Source organism: Anabas testudineus, chromosome 9 (assembly GCF_900324465.2).
Source record: "Anabas testudineus chromosome 9, fAnaTes1.2, whole genome shotgun sequence".
NCBI lineage: Eukaryota > Metazoa > Chordata > Actinopteri > Anabantiformes > Anabantidae > Anabas > Anabas testudineus.
In genome coordinates, this window is record NC_046618.1 from 21,307,254 (window position 1) to 21,323,552 (window position 16,299).

At 38.5% G+C, this 16,299-nt stretch overlaps 1 protein-coding gene across 1 annotated transcript in view; it reads left to right on the top strand.

Moving 5' to 3' along the window:
• Positions 1 to 16,299, top strand: part of dapk1 (death-associated protein kinase 1) — a 67,893-nt gene that overhangs the window by 20,255 nt on the left and 31,339 nt on the right. Inside the window, exons 3-7 of the mRNA XM_026343638.1 lie at positions 5,341 to 5,562; positions 9,620 to 9,758; positions 12,209 to 12,338; positions 13,840 to 13,888; positions 14,125 to 14,151. Of these exons, the coding sequence (XP_026199423.1) occupies positions 5,341 to 5,562; positions 9,620 to 9,758; positions 12,209 to 12,338; positions 13,840 to 13,888; positions 14,125 to 14,151 (567 nt within the window). The remainder of the gene's footprint in view (positions 1 to 5,340; positions 5,563 to 9,619; positions 9,759 to 12,208; positions 12,339 to 13,839; positions 13,889 to 14,124; positions 14,152 to 16,299) is intronic.

A 16,299-nucleotide genomic window follows, 5' to 3' on the forward strand; every position in this document is an offset into this window, starting at 1 on the left:
GCAGGTCTTGAGAGGTGTTCCCAGTATGCAGTGGTCATCTGTTCATGTGAGCACCAGAACTGGTCCAGCAATGGAAGAAGGCTGCTACTGTGGTGAATCATGATTTCTTTTACATCATGTCTATGACCAGGTGTGTGTGTGTGTGTGTGTGTGTGTGTGTGCATTGGAAAAGATGTTGACATCTTGGCGCCAGACACCATTAAAATATATAATAACATTAGGCAGGGAGTTTTAATGTTAAAATTAACTAAAGTTGGGAATATATTTATCTTGAACTGCACATTTTGATGCTTTAATTTGCAGATTGTTCCATCATTCAATATTGCAAGGCCCGGTAAAGATAAGACGTTGTGGTAGAAACATTTAGAAACATTTGTGCAGTTAAGAACTGTCAAATCCTCATCATACACCTGTCTTCCTGAATACTGTCACATCATCAAAGGTTGACTTTTGGTCTTTGAAAACTGACTCCAAAAAGAAATTTTGCCTCTCTGTTTTTCCGCTGCATTTCTTTATACACTTTCACATTTATGTCTCAGAATCAATCAATGATATGCTACAAAGAACAGAAGGAAATGTTTGAAGCCTTGCCCCAGATCGGTCTCCTGTTGGATGTAGTGGGAGAGGGATGACTTGAGTCAGATTTCTACAGCTAGACCTTTCAATCCAAAACCTCCCCACCCAGATTATAACATAAGTCCCTTCGCTAAAGTTGTACACACATTGCTATGGTCAGACTGAATCTGCCTCGAGTGTTACCCAACCCAAGAAGAGTGGTGTTTGTTATTTAGCACCCTCCCATCATGAAGCAATCCCCCAGAGTCACTGTTTGTGCTTTAATGTAAGGCTTTGTAAGGACATGCTCAACCTGATACCCAACAGTGCCTATAGCAGTCCATGTGATAAAATCATAGCCTTCCAAATACTATGGATACCTATAATATGTAGCTATTGTGTAGTTTAGTATTTTTTTTAGTAAGAGTAATTTGAGCTGTCTACATTTTACATTCCTCTAGTAGAATGAATTTCAGGAAGGTTTAGAAAAGCATGTATGGCCGCTGAATATAGGCAAGTAAGGAGCAGAAGAATGTACTCTGTGCATGTAAAACATGCACCAAATGGCCTTATGTAGTTCACACAACTCTCACCTATGGGGGGATTTAGTTGCATTGAACAATGTACTTTGGAGAGTATCGTGTTAGTGGTTTGAATTGGCCTGAATTTGTATGCACCAGGCTTCACTTGCCTGTTTAACTGTCAGGCAGCATAAGAGCACTTACAAAATACCACACAGAATTTTTTTTGTCTGAAATGGTTGATTTTTTTCATGCAGAGGACTTGTCAGTATGATAAACATGTGAGCTGGACTCATTTCTCACACAAGATTGATTTTTGCTCTTCTGAAATATCAATTTTCTTTAAATCCAGACGAGCAGTGGCTTTAAAAAAGGATGTTACTGGACAAATACAGACAAGTAAAAACTGAGGAGTGATGTGCTGATTTGACTAGTAAAAGTGGCACAGGATGTCTTCAGAACTGCACATAATGGTGTAAAATCAAGTGCAGGAAATCAGTTGTGTTTTCCTTTCTCATCCTCAACAGTATTTTCACACCAAGTCCCACGGCTTCACAGATTACACTTTTCCTCTGCTTAAACTTTCAGCAGTGGAAAGTATTACAGCACAAGGCCAATACAATTTGAATGTTTGCATGACTGTGTTGATTATCTGATGTGTTGTTGTTGTTGTTGTTGTTGTTGTTGTTTTAGTTTAGTCAGATTTTTAGTTTCAGTGGTCCAAACTTCTGGTTTTCTTTCTTTTCACCCGGATGTCTGTCTTTCTAGCAAAGGGGCTAAATCAGGAGACTACACAAACTCATCGTTCTCATTCATTTATCTCTCTACATGTTGCCTTTACAGCTGCACATTTGCAGCTGAAGTGATTATCCATTGATCTTTTGTGTGATTGCATCCAACAATCAGCTCATTATGGCTTTATCCAGCCAGACATGTGTAACAGGTGTGTGTGTGTGTGTGTGTGTGTGTGTGTGTGTGTGTGTGTTCATGTTCATGTATAATATTACATGTACACTGTGTGAACAACAGACCTCTACTCTCTTCTGTCAATTTCTCTGAAAGAACCAGATCAAATCTTGATGTCTGTCCCTTCTGTCTACACAGTGTGGGGCCTGACTGAGGTTAGGATCACAATAGGGTGAAGCCAGATTGAATGGGGCGTGGGAGTGTCATTAACATGAGAAAGCCCTCATCCTCAGCTCTCTGTTCCTCTTCACATTGTCTGCTTCGTGTGTCTGGGCCGTGGGATAAGTCACTTCCTTAAAGAGACATCATTATCCTTAGCTAGTCTGTACTTAAAATCCTTAGTAAACACATTTCAACAGTCCAAAAAATAATCTCCTGAGGATTATGTAAAGCATTTGTTTCACCAAGCAAGAAATGTTTGAATGTGATGACTGACTTCATTTGTTAAGTTTGTCTGTTGTTCAGGGGTATCATCTGCAGTCAATAAATACTATAAATAAACCTCAGCTGAAATCTATGCTAGATCTTTTCATGGGATTAAAGTGGATTAATACACTTTTCAGGAGATTTTAGAGAGGATTGGAAAATCTGGACTTCATTATAAGATATCTATACCTAGGACTTGGTCTGATTCATTGACTCATTTTCAGAGGGCATGAAAGTAAAGAAATATAATCAATGCTACCACTGCATCATCCATAAGTATTCACTACAGCATCCAGTCTCCATCGCTGCAGTTTTTCATGGACCAAATAATTTACCTGAGTGCTTAGACTGAGTGGGGTGTATCATCAATCTTGTCTGAGAAACATGACGAGGTGGAAGCTGAAAGCGTGCTTAGTAAACTTGTACAAACTCCTGAGAACATCAGTGTGAATACAGAGTTTTAAAAATCGACTGAAACAGACTGTGGTTATGGCCTCGGTCACCACTGATCAGCCCATGGGAAGGTCTTCGATTACAGGTCACAACAGGGTGACGATTCTGTTACTAATACTTCCCATAGGAGTTTTCTGTTGCCTTATTTCTTTTCCTCTCACTTCCTCTATAGCTGGCAGTATGGTCGTGTGGATCCTGCATTTGCGTATCAAATATTAGGGAAACACAGTGCAGAGAGAAGATTAGAGTGGGAGACACATTGCTAAATTATCAAACTGCTTCCTGACAACTGTGCACTCTTGTCTTGGCAGGACTGTGGGAGTCAGATGACAATTAAGGGTTCTCTCTTTATTGTGGCTTCTTTTCTTTTTACCAAGGCTGCGGAAGCTTTTGCCAGATAGTTTCCTCTCTGCTTTAAATGTGGAAGAAAATCTGGCCATGATAATCTAAAAAATGAGACAGAATGTGACACTCACTCTCTCATTTTTCTCTCCCACCCCCTACTCCCTTGTTCTCTTCCTCCTCTGTGGGTGTTTGGTACACTAAGTGCTTCGTGATTGCCAGGGCTGTGAGGATGTACAATCGGCGGAGGCGTCAACAGCCCTCAGCCAAGTGTCCTTGCTTCCCCAAGTGGTTTTACTGGCAGTGTTTTGGTCAGAGTGACAGTGGAGTCAGCGTTATCCAGTCAGATAGCAGCGTTCGACAACAGTTCTGCATGGCAACATGACAGTGGAATTTCCATAACAGCTCCTGTGTTGTTGCATGTCACGCAGGCTCACCACATTCGGGTTGCCTAAACATTAAAAGTGCTTATGTATGCCCTTCACACACGTTCTTTTTGTCTGTTGCAGCTTGTTAACTGCAAAATAAAAGGACCTGTAGGGAAGCAGCATCTGGGCTTGGCTGCCACTAACAGTGCGTGAATTGGGAGCCAATTCACAATGGTCGAAAATAGACAGAACTACATTTGATGCTCAAACCGTGCATATGCCAAAGCCAACATTTTATTATAATTTTACCAGTGTGCTGGTCAAAGCATTGGGAGAATGCAGTTCAAAATAAACAATCTGGTGATTATGTTCTCAATTCCTTAAGCTAGTTGTGAAATATTTCCCTAAAAAATCTTCTTAATTACTTGTTTTTAAATTCCGTTAATGGTACCTAGTTTATAGGAACTAAAAATATGAAATGCAGGGCAAAAATGTCTATTAGAGATTATGTGAAAAGTATAACTGAACAAATTATGCCCAGCTCAATAACTTTATTGTTGAGAAAAATGCATTTTTATCAAAGTATCAGAATCTGACACTGAGCTGAGCTGTTGACTGTAATTTACACACTGTTGTCAAACTGGAAGGGTTAGGTTGAGAGTGAAGGCAGGTGTGTTTGCTCACACTGCACATACTGATTCACTCGTGAGCTCACTTCTCTCTGTGTAAAGTAAAGACAAATTTGCAGATCAAAAGCAGAAAGAAAGAAGTTATGACATATGAATGGTGGATTAATATTTTATGTATGTAACAGAAGATGTTGATTTTAAGTCTCTGAAACACCTGACCTGATGTTTCCTTGATGATGGATCTAAATACACACTGGTGCCTTCAATCAGCATTCACTGTTATGTTTCTAGGCAGTGTCGGGCATGATTCATCAGCCAGTTATTAATTAAAGCTGTTTCTGATCAACAGTTTTAAGGCCTCATAATCCCGCCCACTTGTTTTGGCTCAGATAACTGTGTTTACCACGTTGAAACAGATTAAGATACGGCCAAGAATCTGTTTTTAATGTATTGGCAAATCCTGTGGGAACTGAACACTTGAGTGTCGTAGCAACTGATTGGTTCACTCAAATCTGCTTACATGGAAGCTATACATATAGGACACTAATTAAATTTTTTGTTATAGTTATTATTTATCCAAATGGTTGTATAGATTGATTAGGTAGGATATGGTCATGATTTCTTCAGTTAATGGTATTTATTAGTAATTAGCATTAAATTTAAGCATATGTAGACATAGCGTTGTCTGTGTGTAAACACTAAAGATGTGCCGTTCATTGTATGTGCTCATTTTTTCGGTTAATGGTGACCTGAAGTAAAGAACGTGAACGTTGTTCACATGCAGGTTGAACGTGAGCGGATGTGCATCCCTACACTCTGGTCAGCTGCCAGCTGTCCTTTCTACCTCTCTACCATCATTCACTTCATGTTTGTGTGGAATTCAGGGCCCTTACCCAATGTAGGTCACGTGCGTTGTTAATTCACACAGCACTAGTTTCTTGCTGTGAGAAAGAGTTTGTTCATGGATAATTAGTGACATTTAGACCTTTTTAGACACTGACTTTTTAAAAACATCATTATTAATGTTTCAAAGGCTGCAGTAAAATGAATTTTGACAACCTCTTCTTCTCCTCCCACCAGCGGTCAGTTTGCTGTGGTCAGAAGATGCCGAAGAAGGAGCACAGGTGTGGAATATGCCGCCAAATTCATCAAGAAACGACGCAGCAAGTCGAGTCGACGCGGGGTGACAAGGGATGATATCGAGCGCGAGGTGAACATCCTGAAGGAGATCCAGCACCCAAACATCATCACTCTGCATGAAGTCTTTGAAAACAAGGCAGAAGTCATCCTGATCCTGGAACTGTGAGTAGCTTGTTCTACTTCTATGCTCACCACACGCAAATTATTATTTCTACGCAGAAAAAAAAAGACAAAAAAAAGCAGAGTGCTAAATAAAAGAAGAAATGTTTTCTCATGTTTATAGTAAGTCTGCCCAAACTGAAACTCAGACTAACTAAGACAGAGCAGCCTGCACATGTCTATCTCTGAGCCATGCTTCAAAGACATGTCAGATGTAGAGGGGAAATTCAATTATCTGCTGCATTTACAATAACCAGGTTACCTAAGTGCATGTAAACATACCAGAATATTAGCTGCTCAAATTTCAAATTTAAGCAATTCAAGTTGACAAACTCGCATGATGGCGACATTTTTTATTTTTAAGATGAAAGTAGTAAAGGCAGTGCGATCCTGTGGTTTCGCTCTTACGATGGGTTAAGCTCTAAAAATACTGGATTTTCCAGTATTCAACTAAATATAATTTTTAAATTCCAGCTTCTTTCAGGCTTCACATCTCCAGTTTGTAAGATGTCTGCAGATGGAAAAATCAATGTTGTGGCACCTTATTAACCAACAAAATATATTTTTTTTGACTAGTTTTTCAAATCTAGAATAACTCTCAGATGTTATTACAAAGTTTCATTCTAACCACGATTCAGGATCGATTGCTATAAACTTTGGTTGTAGCTGTACCTGCTGTTTGTTGCACTCAAGTACCAGTTAGACCAGTTTTACCAGGTTCTGTGGCACTTCAAACACTGTAAAATGTATGTTTACATGACAAGTTCCAGCTGACACACTTACTCAGATCAAACAAACATGGCAGCAGACAACAGTACGTCCCATTTACTAGGTCCCCTTAACTCATAAATGAGTGTAGCTAGTGTTGCCTGGCTACATTCCTGACAAATGATAACTTCCAAATAACAGGCGTAAAACCACTCAGGCCAACGTACACCGGTATATGTGTGTTGGCTCTTTTCCAAATCAATATAGCAAACTAGTAGTGCAGGTCACTATAGCTGAAACCAATGCTGCAATGTCAAGATGTTTAAGGCTTGATTAAATGTTTCGGAACATCAAATAACTTCCTTTTTGTCAGACTCGCGGAACTGGTTTGTAAAAGGGAAGATGATGTCTAAATAAGTTGTTTGTGCTCCATTTGCAGAGGAAGACTCCTAAAAAAATTGTTAAACACTGATTTAGCTGTCTTTAATAAAAGCCATTTACTTTCTAGTACAAAAATTATCTTATTTAATTTTTATGAGCTTTAAGAGCTTTGTTGTTTTAGATGAAAGAGAAATTAAATTAAGACTTAAAAGACATGCATGTGCTGGATAAATGACTGACAGATGGTTTATGGACTCAGTGTTTCTTCCTCTCAAACAGTTGTAAAATTGTTCCAATGTTCATTAATTCTCCAAACAGAAAGCAAAAGCTCTCATTCCAATAGAGCTCAATATAAACTCTTCCTGCTCACAATTAGTCTATTAGTCTATAGTTTTTGAGCTGTTAAATTTCAATTCCATTAAATTAATTGCAGGTGAAAAGCACAGTGTCACTATTATAAAGTTGTAATGTAAATGTATGTATATGTAAACGATGAATACCTTTTTCATACATTTGAATTCCATAGAAAACAAAATATGCTGATCTGAATACTCTTGAAACTAATGTAATATATGTAAATGCACCAAGTTTACCAAAAAGACCAGTCATTTTTTTATTATTTCATTCTGGATTGGCTTTGTAGAGCTGAATTCCTGGGTACCGTGCAACTGCTTATTTTGGCCTATTCACAGCTCGTTCACGCTCTTTTCTGGATGCTGATTGGTCAACAGGACATGCAGCTGCCCTTCCACACCAATTTTGGCATCACTTTTTGGAAAAGAAGTTGCTAAATGGGTCTCAAAGTGGCTAAATATACTGAAAAGGTTGCTAAATTGACAACCTTGGCTACTGGTGCTAATGGTAATGTTTTAATCATCTGTTCATGTAATCCCAGACTGACTCCATGATGTTGAAATCAGGGCTCTGTGGCAGACATAGCAGGACTCATTGTTCCTCTTTGTATCTGAAGATAGTTCTTTATGACTCTGGCTGCATGTTTGTTTTTCCTACATGGGGTTCTTTGTAATGCATTTGACTGAGAGTTGTTGCAGTGGTCTGACATGACAATTTACAAAGAATCAAACTCAGGGAGAATTATTCTTTAGTGGTTCATTTAAGGGATAGTTCGATCAATCTTTGGTGACTTAAAAAGTGCTTCAAAAATGGTGTGAGCCACCATATAATTGACAGATAGATGGTGGAAAGTTCTGCAAGATGCTTAAGCAGCCTACCTGAGAGGTATCTTGAAAAACTGATTATACCTAAACAGTCTGATGGTCACACCAACTATAGATGAGAAATTGTTTTTTCTGATCAGGTACTAATTAAATATAGGTAATTTCTACACTTTAATGAAGTGTTTATTACTGATTGCATTATTTTCTAAAGCGTCCTCATTTTACTTTAAGTTTATGTTACTTTATGTTGTGCACTTTTTACATCCTCTCCTTCTCCTGCTGCATCCTGACTAAATTCAACCATCGCCGTGACTTTGCTTTGACCTTTGCCCGACCTGTATGAAAAGAAGCAGTTGTGGCACGTTCGGGCAGAAACCTTCTCTACCATTTGTGAATGCGCGTCTACACCCTTTTAGCCACTGAAGCAGATGATGAAGTAAACATCTCTAGATATAGAGTGGGTGTTTTGTGGGAGGAGGGGGTGTAGGTCCCAGCTGTGCAGCTGGTCTGGTGTTTCCTGCCTGAAGGGCGGAGTAGTGTGTGTTTGAATTTGTACGTTTCTGTGAAGACAGAAGAATTGTGGAAAGAAAAAAAAATGTTCTGTGTATGTTTAAAACAAATCAGGATGAATGAGTAAATAAATGGTAGAAGAGAGAATCGGCTCCTAAAAAAGTGTATGTAATGTAAATTTCATTATATACATTGTGAGGCACAGACACAGGTCTGTATGTGTGCATGGCTGAGTGAACGCTCAAAGACTAGATGAGCATGGCTGTAATTACAGTTATCTGCGCTCTTCCTCTCCTGCTTTGTCTGTCACAGGCTTTCATTCACATTATCATGCTGCGACCATGACAAATCTCCAGCTTCCCCACATCTACTCATCTCCCCTTTATCCCCACATCTTTAATTGCTACCCCATATCACTGCCACCTTCGATAATTATTCAATAAGTGCTGAATCACTTTGTGGTTTTATTAAATGATCTTCATTTTAGATGTGAAATAAACTCAATCAGACCCCTATCAGTTTGGATGGATAAAATGTAGGGTCATGTCCTGGTAGTGATTAGCAGGTGTTGTAGCTGATATTACAGTATAATTTAATTCTCATACGACAAGGTATCTGTAACATCAAAACCTCAGCAAGGCTGAGGTGAATTTGAGCCTTCTCTTTGGTAGTTATATAAACCTCTGCAACAAGCAGTCAGTTCTGCAAGTATTTTCATAATCAAGTAATCATTTGTCATTTTGTTTGCTGTGCATGGTTATAAACTCACTGTACATAAAGAAATTAGTTGACTACTTAAAAAAATAATCCAGAGATAAAAAAAATAATAATGTAAATATCTATTACATCCCTACTCTCTTTCTTACTCTCTTATTAACTTAAAGTCCAGACAGCTCTGTCTCAGTATGCACAATAAGATTTTATTATATTAAAGTAATAGTTACGTTGATTTCAGTAATTAGTGCTTTTTTATGCTGTTTACTTTTTTCATTTTATGTTTACCTGTGTTCTTTTTCCAAGTCTTGTGCATATTCTTTTTCACCATTTGCTTTTTTTTTTTTTTTGTTTAAACACAGTGTAAAGCAGTTTATTAAACAGCGCTGCTTAAAATGCACTCTGGGTGTGTAAATTGGTCAGGCTCAAATGCACCAGGTTGATTAGATTACATCAGCTCAGCTCTGTTAAGCAGGGATTTGTAGCTGGCTCTGATCTGAGAGATGTCACATTTTAATTCTCTTCCTCCTCTCTCGCTTTCTCTCTCTCCCTCTCTCCCCCTCGTCCAGTGTGGCTGGTGGCGAGCTATTTGACTTCCTCGCAGAAAAGGAGTCGCTAAGTGAGGAGGAGGCCACTCAGTTCCTCAAGCAGATCCTGGATGGAGTCTTCTACCTACACTCCAAACAAATCGCTCACTTTGACCTTAAGGTACCACACAGACTGAAAACTGAAAAGTTCTTTTGTCAGTCTTGTTTTTCAAGACGTTCAGCAGGTTTTCAGTATATTGTCCATTTCATCAGTTTGCATTTTCCACAATAATAGCATAGTATAAATTTAAGCTGTGTTGTGATACATCCTAATGCCAAGTGGGAGCATGTAGTATATTCACATTGAAAAAGTAATGTCCTAATGACAATAACAAAGTCTCTGTTTCATTCCAGCCATCCTGTCTGCTTTGAAAAAGCCCTCAAAGCTCACAATTTAAGATCTGTTGCCTTACTACAACATACTATACCACCACTTCTTGAATAATAACTGCAAAAAATCTGTATTGTAAAGATGTCGTCCTTGTCCTTGTGTGTCATACAGCTCAACAAATGGCTTTTCAAGTGATTAGAGCTCCTCAAAATGAGAACCAAAACACAAGTGTACAATTTCAGAAACGGAGAGATTCACTGTTCTGATCATTGTGTGTTTCCACGAAAACACTGTGGACACAGATGATGCTGCTTGTTCAAGGTCATATTTAATTCAGACAGCACAGTTGGATGTTTTCTTTGAGGAACTACCTCCTACGCAGACTGACAAATTCCGACATTTATTGTTCAGGGCTCACAGCAAAGTGTTGATTTTAGTTTGTTGCCCCAGATGTAGTACAGGGTTCACATACATTTTCTTAAATGCGAGTTCCCTGGAAGACTGAGTTTAACAGACAACTATAATAATAATAATTAGTTTGTACATCAGCTAGTCTGTTTTGGGTCTCTTCTTTTTTTGCCAGCTTCCCTGTATATGCATGTTTTTTACCCAGTGCCTCTGGGGCTAATGACCGTGACTAATGTGTTTTTTAGGGTCTCTGCTTTTTTATTATGGGTGATGGGTAGTTTAAAGTCCTGAGGGAGAAACTGAAAAGGTCATAGTGGACTAACAGCACAGCAGCGCACACAAACACTACATAGTCTGTGAGATTCTTAAACATTACACTCTTGTGTTTGGTTCTTTTTTTTTAAATTATGTTTTAATAGTTCTTTATTTAAATCTCAGTCCATACTATTGATCGGCTGTTCACTTACAGCGTTACAGTACAGACTGACTGCTCCACTTACAGAACAGTCTTCAAATCATATGTCAGAATTCAGGACGTTCAGCCTTCAGAAAACAATAACGCATGTGCCCAGCCAGGCACTTCTGATCAATGCCGGAGCTTTTACTAACCACTGCAGCCTCCGCTTAGGATTTTAGCTTCTGTTATTCATTGTCTTGCAGTGGCTCATGTTGATTTAGTTTAGGTAACTGAATTACTTTCTGCAACACCACAGTATTCGTTTCAGAAGGTCATCCTGTTTACTTTCATTCCCACCTATATGCTGATGGCATCTTGTCTGTTTGTTGTGTGCGTCTTTTTTCATTGTGTTTGACATGATTAAGAGTCATTTTATCTTCACCTCAGAGTTATAGTATCTCTGGGTTTTATCTCGGTATTGTGCAGCTTTGACCCTGTCGTGTGTTTGTTTCAATAGAAACCAGACCCAGCTTGTAAAACACCCCAGTGTTTGATCCTTCTGTCACTGTTTACCAACTGTCTGATCAATGATCTAGTCCTTGTGATTGATAGATATCTGTGGGGGAACATGTTTCTATTTGCAGTAAAAGTGGCCATGATGTTAAAATTGTCACACGTGTTCATATTATACAGATAAAAAACCAGGACAGTTTGTAACCCAGATTTGATGTAATTTTCCTTCATTCTAGCATAAACATAAGCATGCAACAAACAGGCTGAGCCAGAGTTTGATTGTATTTTCTCATCGCCACCTGTTGCCACTGCTGCCCACAGCCAATCTGTTCTTGTTCCTTCCCCGACTAGACTCAAGTTAGCTTTGTATTCGAGCCGAAAGGAAGAGGGTTTGGAGGGAAGATGATTACTAAAAGAGGCATTGTGTCTTGAGGAATGTTCAGCCTCTGTTGTTTGGCTTTGCCTAGAGCACATCTTTGCCATCCTGCTCTTTCTCTCTCTTCCTCGAGAGGTTTTTACTCGTGTTTTGCATGGGATTTCCATGGCTGATGAGCCTCCTTCCTGGCAGACTGTTCCTGGTTTTGTGTCTGGCTCTATTGCTCACTGCCATGTTGCCATGCACACACAGTCCTACACTGATGATTAAGCTGTGTTTAGTTATGGTTTAGTCTGCTTTCCATTAGAAAATGTTGGGGGGGAAATAGTCTTGTAAAATCTCTGTTAGCATCATAACTTTTCCTTATTAAAATCATGACGCCACAGCGACTCCATGCTAATAGAGCGTTGAAATAAAAGGTGAGGAAAGAGTCTTAGAAATGTCCATATTATCTCTCCACCTCTCTCTTTACTGTCTGTCCTCCCTGTCTCCCCTTTATTTTTTTTGTCTCACTCCTTTAACTGTCTGTTTCTTCTTTCTTTTCAGCCGGAGAACATAATGCTGCTGAACCGCTCAGTACCTCACCCACGCATCAAGCTCATTGACTTTGGCCTGGCCCACAAGATAGATTTTGGAAATGATTTTAAAAACATTTTTGGAACTCCAGAGTTTGTTGGTCAGTATCCCACCTTCGTGTGCATGTTTGTGTATGTGTTTTCTTAAAGACACACGTTCCCCATTCTCTGTTACAGTTGTGTGTCATCTACTGTATACACACTCGCGCACACTCACTGCACCACCCTGTTTTTCTGGCTTTATCCCAGGGGTTTCGTATTGTGAGAGCAGGTGCCAACTGTGCCATAGAGACTAAGTGAGAGAGACCTTGTAATAGCCTGGAGATTAACGGCTCCTTCTTGCCAACATAAACACACGCGCACGCACGCACACACACACACACACACACACACACACACACACACACACACACCCATATAGACCAACCTGTGGCTCTGTCCCATCTGCCCTAACCTACCCCTTTGCTCAGGCAGGCATCAGCCTGCCAGTCTACTCTTGCCCAGTGCCACTACCCACTATCCAGGCGATAACCTGAGCCAATTCCTAGTTGAGCAGGGTGTCATCTGTCAAATGGTCTAAATAAAGATCAAAAGGCGGAAGCTAAATGTATGAGTTGGAAAGCTGGAAAACAAGATTAGAGTTGTAACTATTAGGCAGATGCATTGAAATATGTTGCAAATACGAATTACTGTAGGATTTGTATTTATTTATTTAATTTTACCTTTCCAGCATAACTGGGAGTTTCATAGGCAATAAGTAGCTAGCTAGTTATTATCATTTTGCCCACTAATTTGCCACTTTTATCTCTGACACAGCAAATTAAGGTACTTAAATCCTTCCACCCCTGATTTTTCCAGTTTTTGTCAAAGTCGTCCTCCATCTCTGAGTCATAACTCAATCCTGAGAGTCAAATCTGCCCACAGACATCTCATTATGTTCATTGTGAATACAGGTCCATTAATTCACTTCATATTTCTTTTAAGACAATGCTCCTAAACCTGCCTTAAATTCATTACATTCGTAAGCTTTCTTCAGTATCAAAGTAGCCGAGGGATGGTTTCCTGTACATCCATGGGCACGTTACAGACAGCATTGCTGATAAGTATTTTCAAAGACTTGAATGGGGTCAATAGACTGAAAAACATTGCTGAAGTAGCAGGCAACATTATGTTTCCTGCTTCCTTCTTGCTTTTAGCCTCTGTTAGAGCATGATTATCCACTAAGTAGGACTAAGATAATGATTGGAATAATAAAATCCATTAATATGAACACTTTGCCTTACAGAATTCCTGTTTAATATGAAACTGTGTTTGTTTAAATTTCATTAGAAAAGGATGTACTGACCCATCTTCATCTTTTAGTTTCACACATTGGATGGGCATGTGACAAGAAAGAAGAAGAGAAATAATCACAGTTTGAGCAGGTTTGATTTGAAAAAAAGAAAAGAAAAAAAAGGTGTCCTGTAAAATCCTAACGAATTTAAACTGAGCTCAATACGACAGATGAAGATAAAATCCTTAAATGGTCAGTAAGGCAGAGGTGAAGTTAGTCTGTGGTTCAGTAATAATAATAATTGTGTGTTTTGTGCGTTTTCCTAACAGCTCCAGAAGTAGTCAACTATGAACCTTTGGGCCTGGAGGCAGACATGTGGTGAGTAAATATATATATATATATATATATATATATATATATATATATATATATATATATATATATATATATATATATATATATATATATATATATATATATATATATGTGTGCTCTGCAATTAGCCTGATATGTTTGGCATAATGGCCTGATGTCCAAATGCAGAGACAAGATTAATTGGCACATGTTAAAAAAATGTCCTTTTTCTTTGTTTTTCTCTCCTTGTTTCTGTCCAGGAGCGTTGGTGTGATAACATACATTCTGTAAGTAGCATCTACAACGGCACCACTCGCTAGACATAATTGTTTGTCGGATGTTTGTCGAGACATAAAGCAGCTAATGCCCTTTGACCCCGCTGTTTCGTTGAACTTGCTGGGCCACTCAGCAGCCACAGCACAGTTTGTTGTGAATAATGCAACAGCCTGCGGCAAGAAACAAAGAATATTAAACTGCCTCTTGAGTGCATTTGCAGTTAATGTCATTCCAATAGACACTGTTTTCTGCTTTAACGTTTATTGTTTTTTTTTTTATATCCAATATCAGTCATGGATAGCATCACAAAAGCACCCTCCATTCCATAGTTACATGAAACAAATTCTGTAATTATGTTTTAGTTGTATTCCTATTTCTCCATTCTTTAACCTATTGGTTTTTTAAGATACATAATCATTTAAAAACCATCAGCCATTATCCACTTTTACAATAATAGTGTTTTTCCCACCTGGGGTCAGTAGTGAAAAGTTATTTTATGCTTTTTTTGCTTTTTGCTTCTATTGTACTACATTAAATCTTATTACTCAACAACATTAATTTAAAATGTTAGTTACTAGTCACTTAGCACATCTAGATTAATAATGCAAATTAATCTACAAATAAATGCATCAGCAAAGTGTTATGTACGCCACACAAATGCATAAATAATTATAATACAGTCATCTAAATTATTCTAAAATGGTCCAATCTGCATAATTAATACTTTTGACACTTTACATTATTATGGTAATACTGCTGTACTTTATTCGTGTCATATTTTAAATGAGTATTCCTACACTGTGGTGTTGCTGCTTATACATAAGTAAAAGATCTGGCACTGCCTGTGCTTTCTTCAACCATTTTCTCCTATCTTGTCTGTCAAGGTTTTCCTACTTTAATTTGCAGCGATATGTGCTCTCACTTTCAAACCCCTTTGGGCAGCTCAGCTGAAACATTTTCTCTCAACACTTCAGCAGTCACACTGCCATGGGGACGGATTTCATCTTGTACTCAAATTATCCATTTCCTAAAAAGTTTGGTGATGCAGTTTCTCACAATAATAAGATTTAGAAGACTTTTTTTAAACTGGAAAGTACCTGCAATCTCAATCTCAAGGTCACACAGTGTACAGTGCAAAAGATTCATTTTGCCGTGTTGACAGCTTGGAGAATGCTTCCTGTGATTCAGGAGAGAATGTAAACAAGCTGCTGTCCCCCCCCCCCCCAACCACATACACACACACACACATTAAAACACTGCACATTTGCTTTTAGATGGTTTAATCACAAAAGCATTTGAGCTGTGAATGGCATTTTTAATGTTTTAATGTTCACTGCGAAGAAAAGGGAGAAATTCCAGTTTTGTGCCGTTGTTTTAAATAAAATGTCAAAATAATGACCTCTAAAATGCAATGTTTTGGCTGCTAGAGGCCTATATAGCCAAGTGATTCTGGCCTTTGTCCAAGGTCTACTAAGTCTGCTGTGATCTTGTTGGAATGTAATGCAGTTAATGAAGTGGGTTTAACCTCAGAAGAAGTGCTGATTAGATATTTCTCATTTCAGTCCAACAAATGACAGTCTACAGGGTCAGATTAGTGTTTAATAAAATCTAAAATCCTCTCTCTCTAAACTCTAAAAATGAATTTGATAATAAGTGATGTTAAAATGCTGTTTTGCTTTATAATTCAATAACTAACTAATTATTAAAACAGTTACCATCATCTTATACAACCAAGAGCTTTCATTCATCCAGCGTCTGTAGTGTTCTCATCACCTGCAGACACGTCGGCACAGTTTAATTCAGCAGCGAGTGAAAAGTTTGTGCCCTCGGCAGCCTACAGATCAACTGCAGTTGGCTCCTGATGATGTGTTGTCCTCTCTTCATACCCAGCTACCACTCTTTTTGAGCTCCTGCACACCTTCATCCTTCAGAGAGACTCCTACACAAAGCCAAACACAAAAGTGCACATTAGGTGCATTAGCCCACACAAACATGTAGAGAGCTTTTGCCAAAAAACAGCAAGGTAAAAAACAAGATAATGTTAAATGCCAATAGAAACATAATATGTTTGTTACGTAATAAGCCACAAATAATAAACACTTAATTTAATAACAGTCATGTGTAGGTGCTATGGAGATTTGAGATGATGCATACGTTTG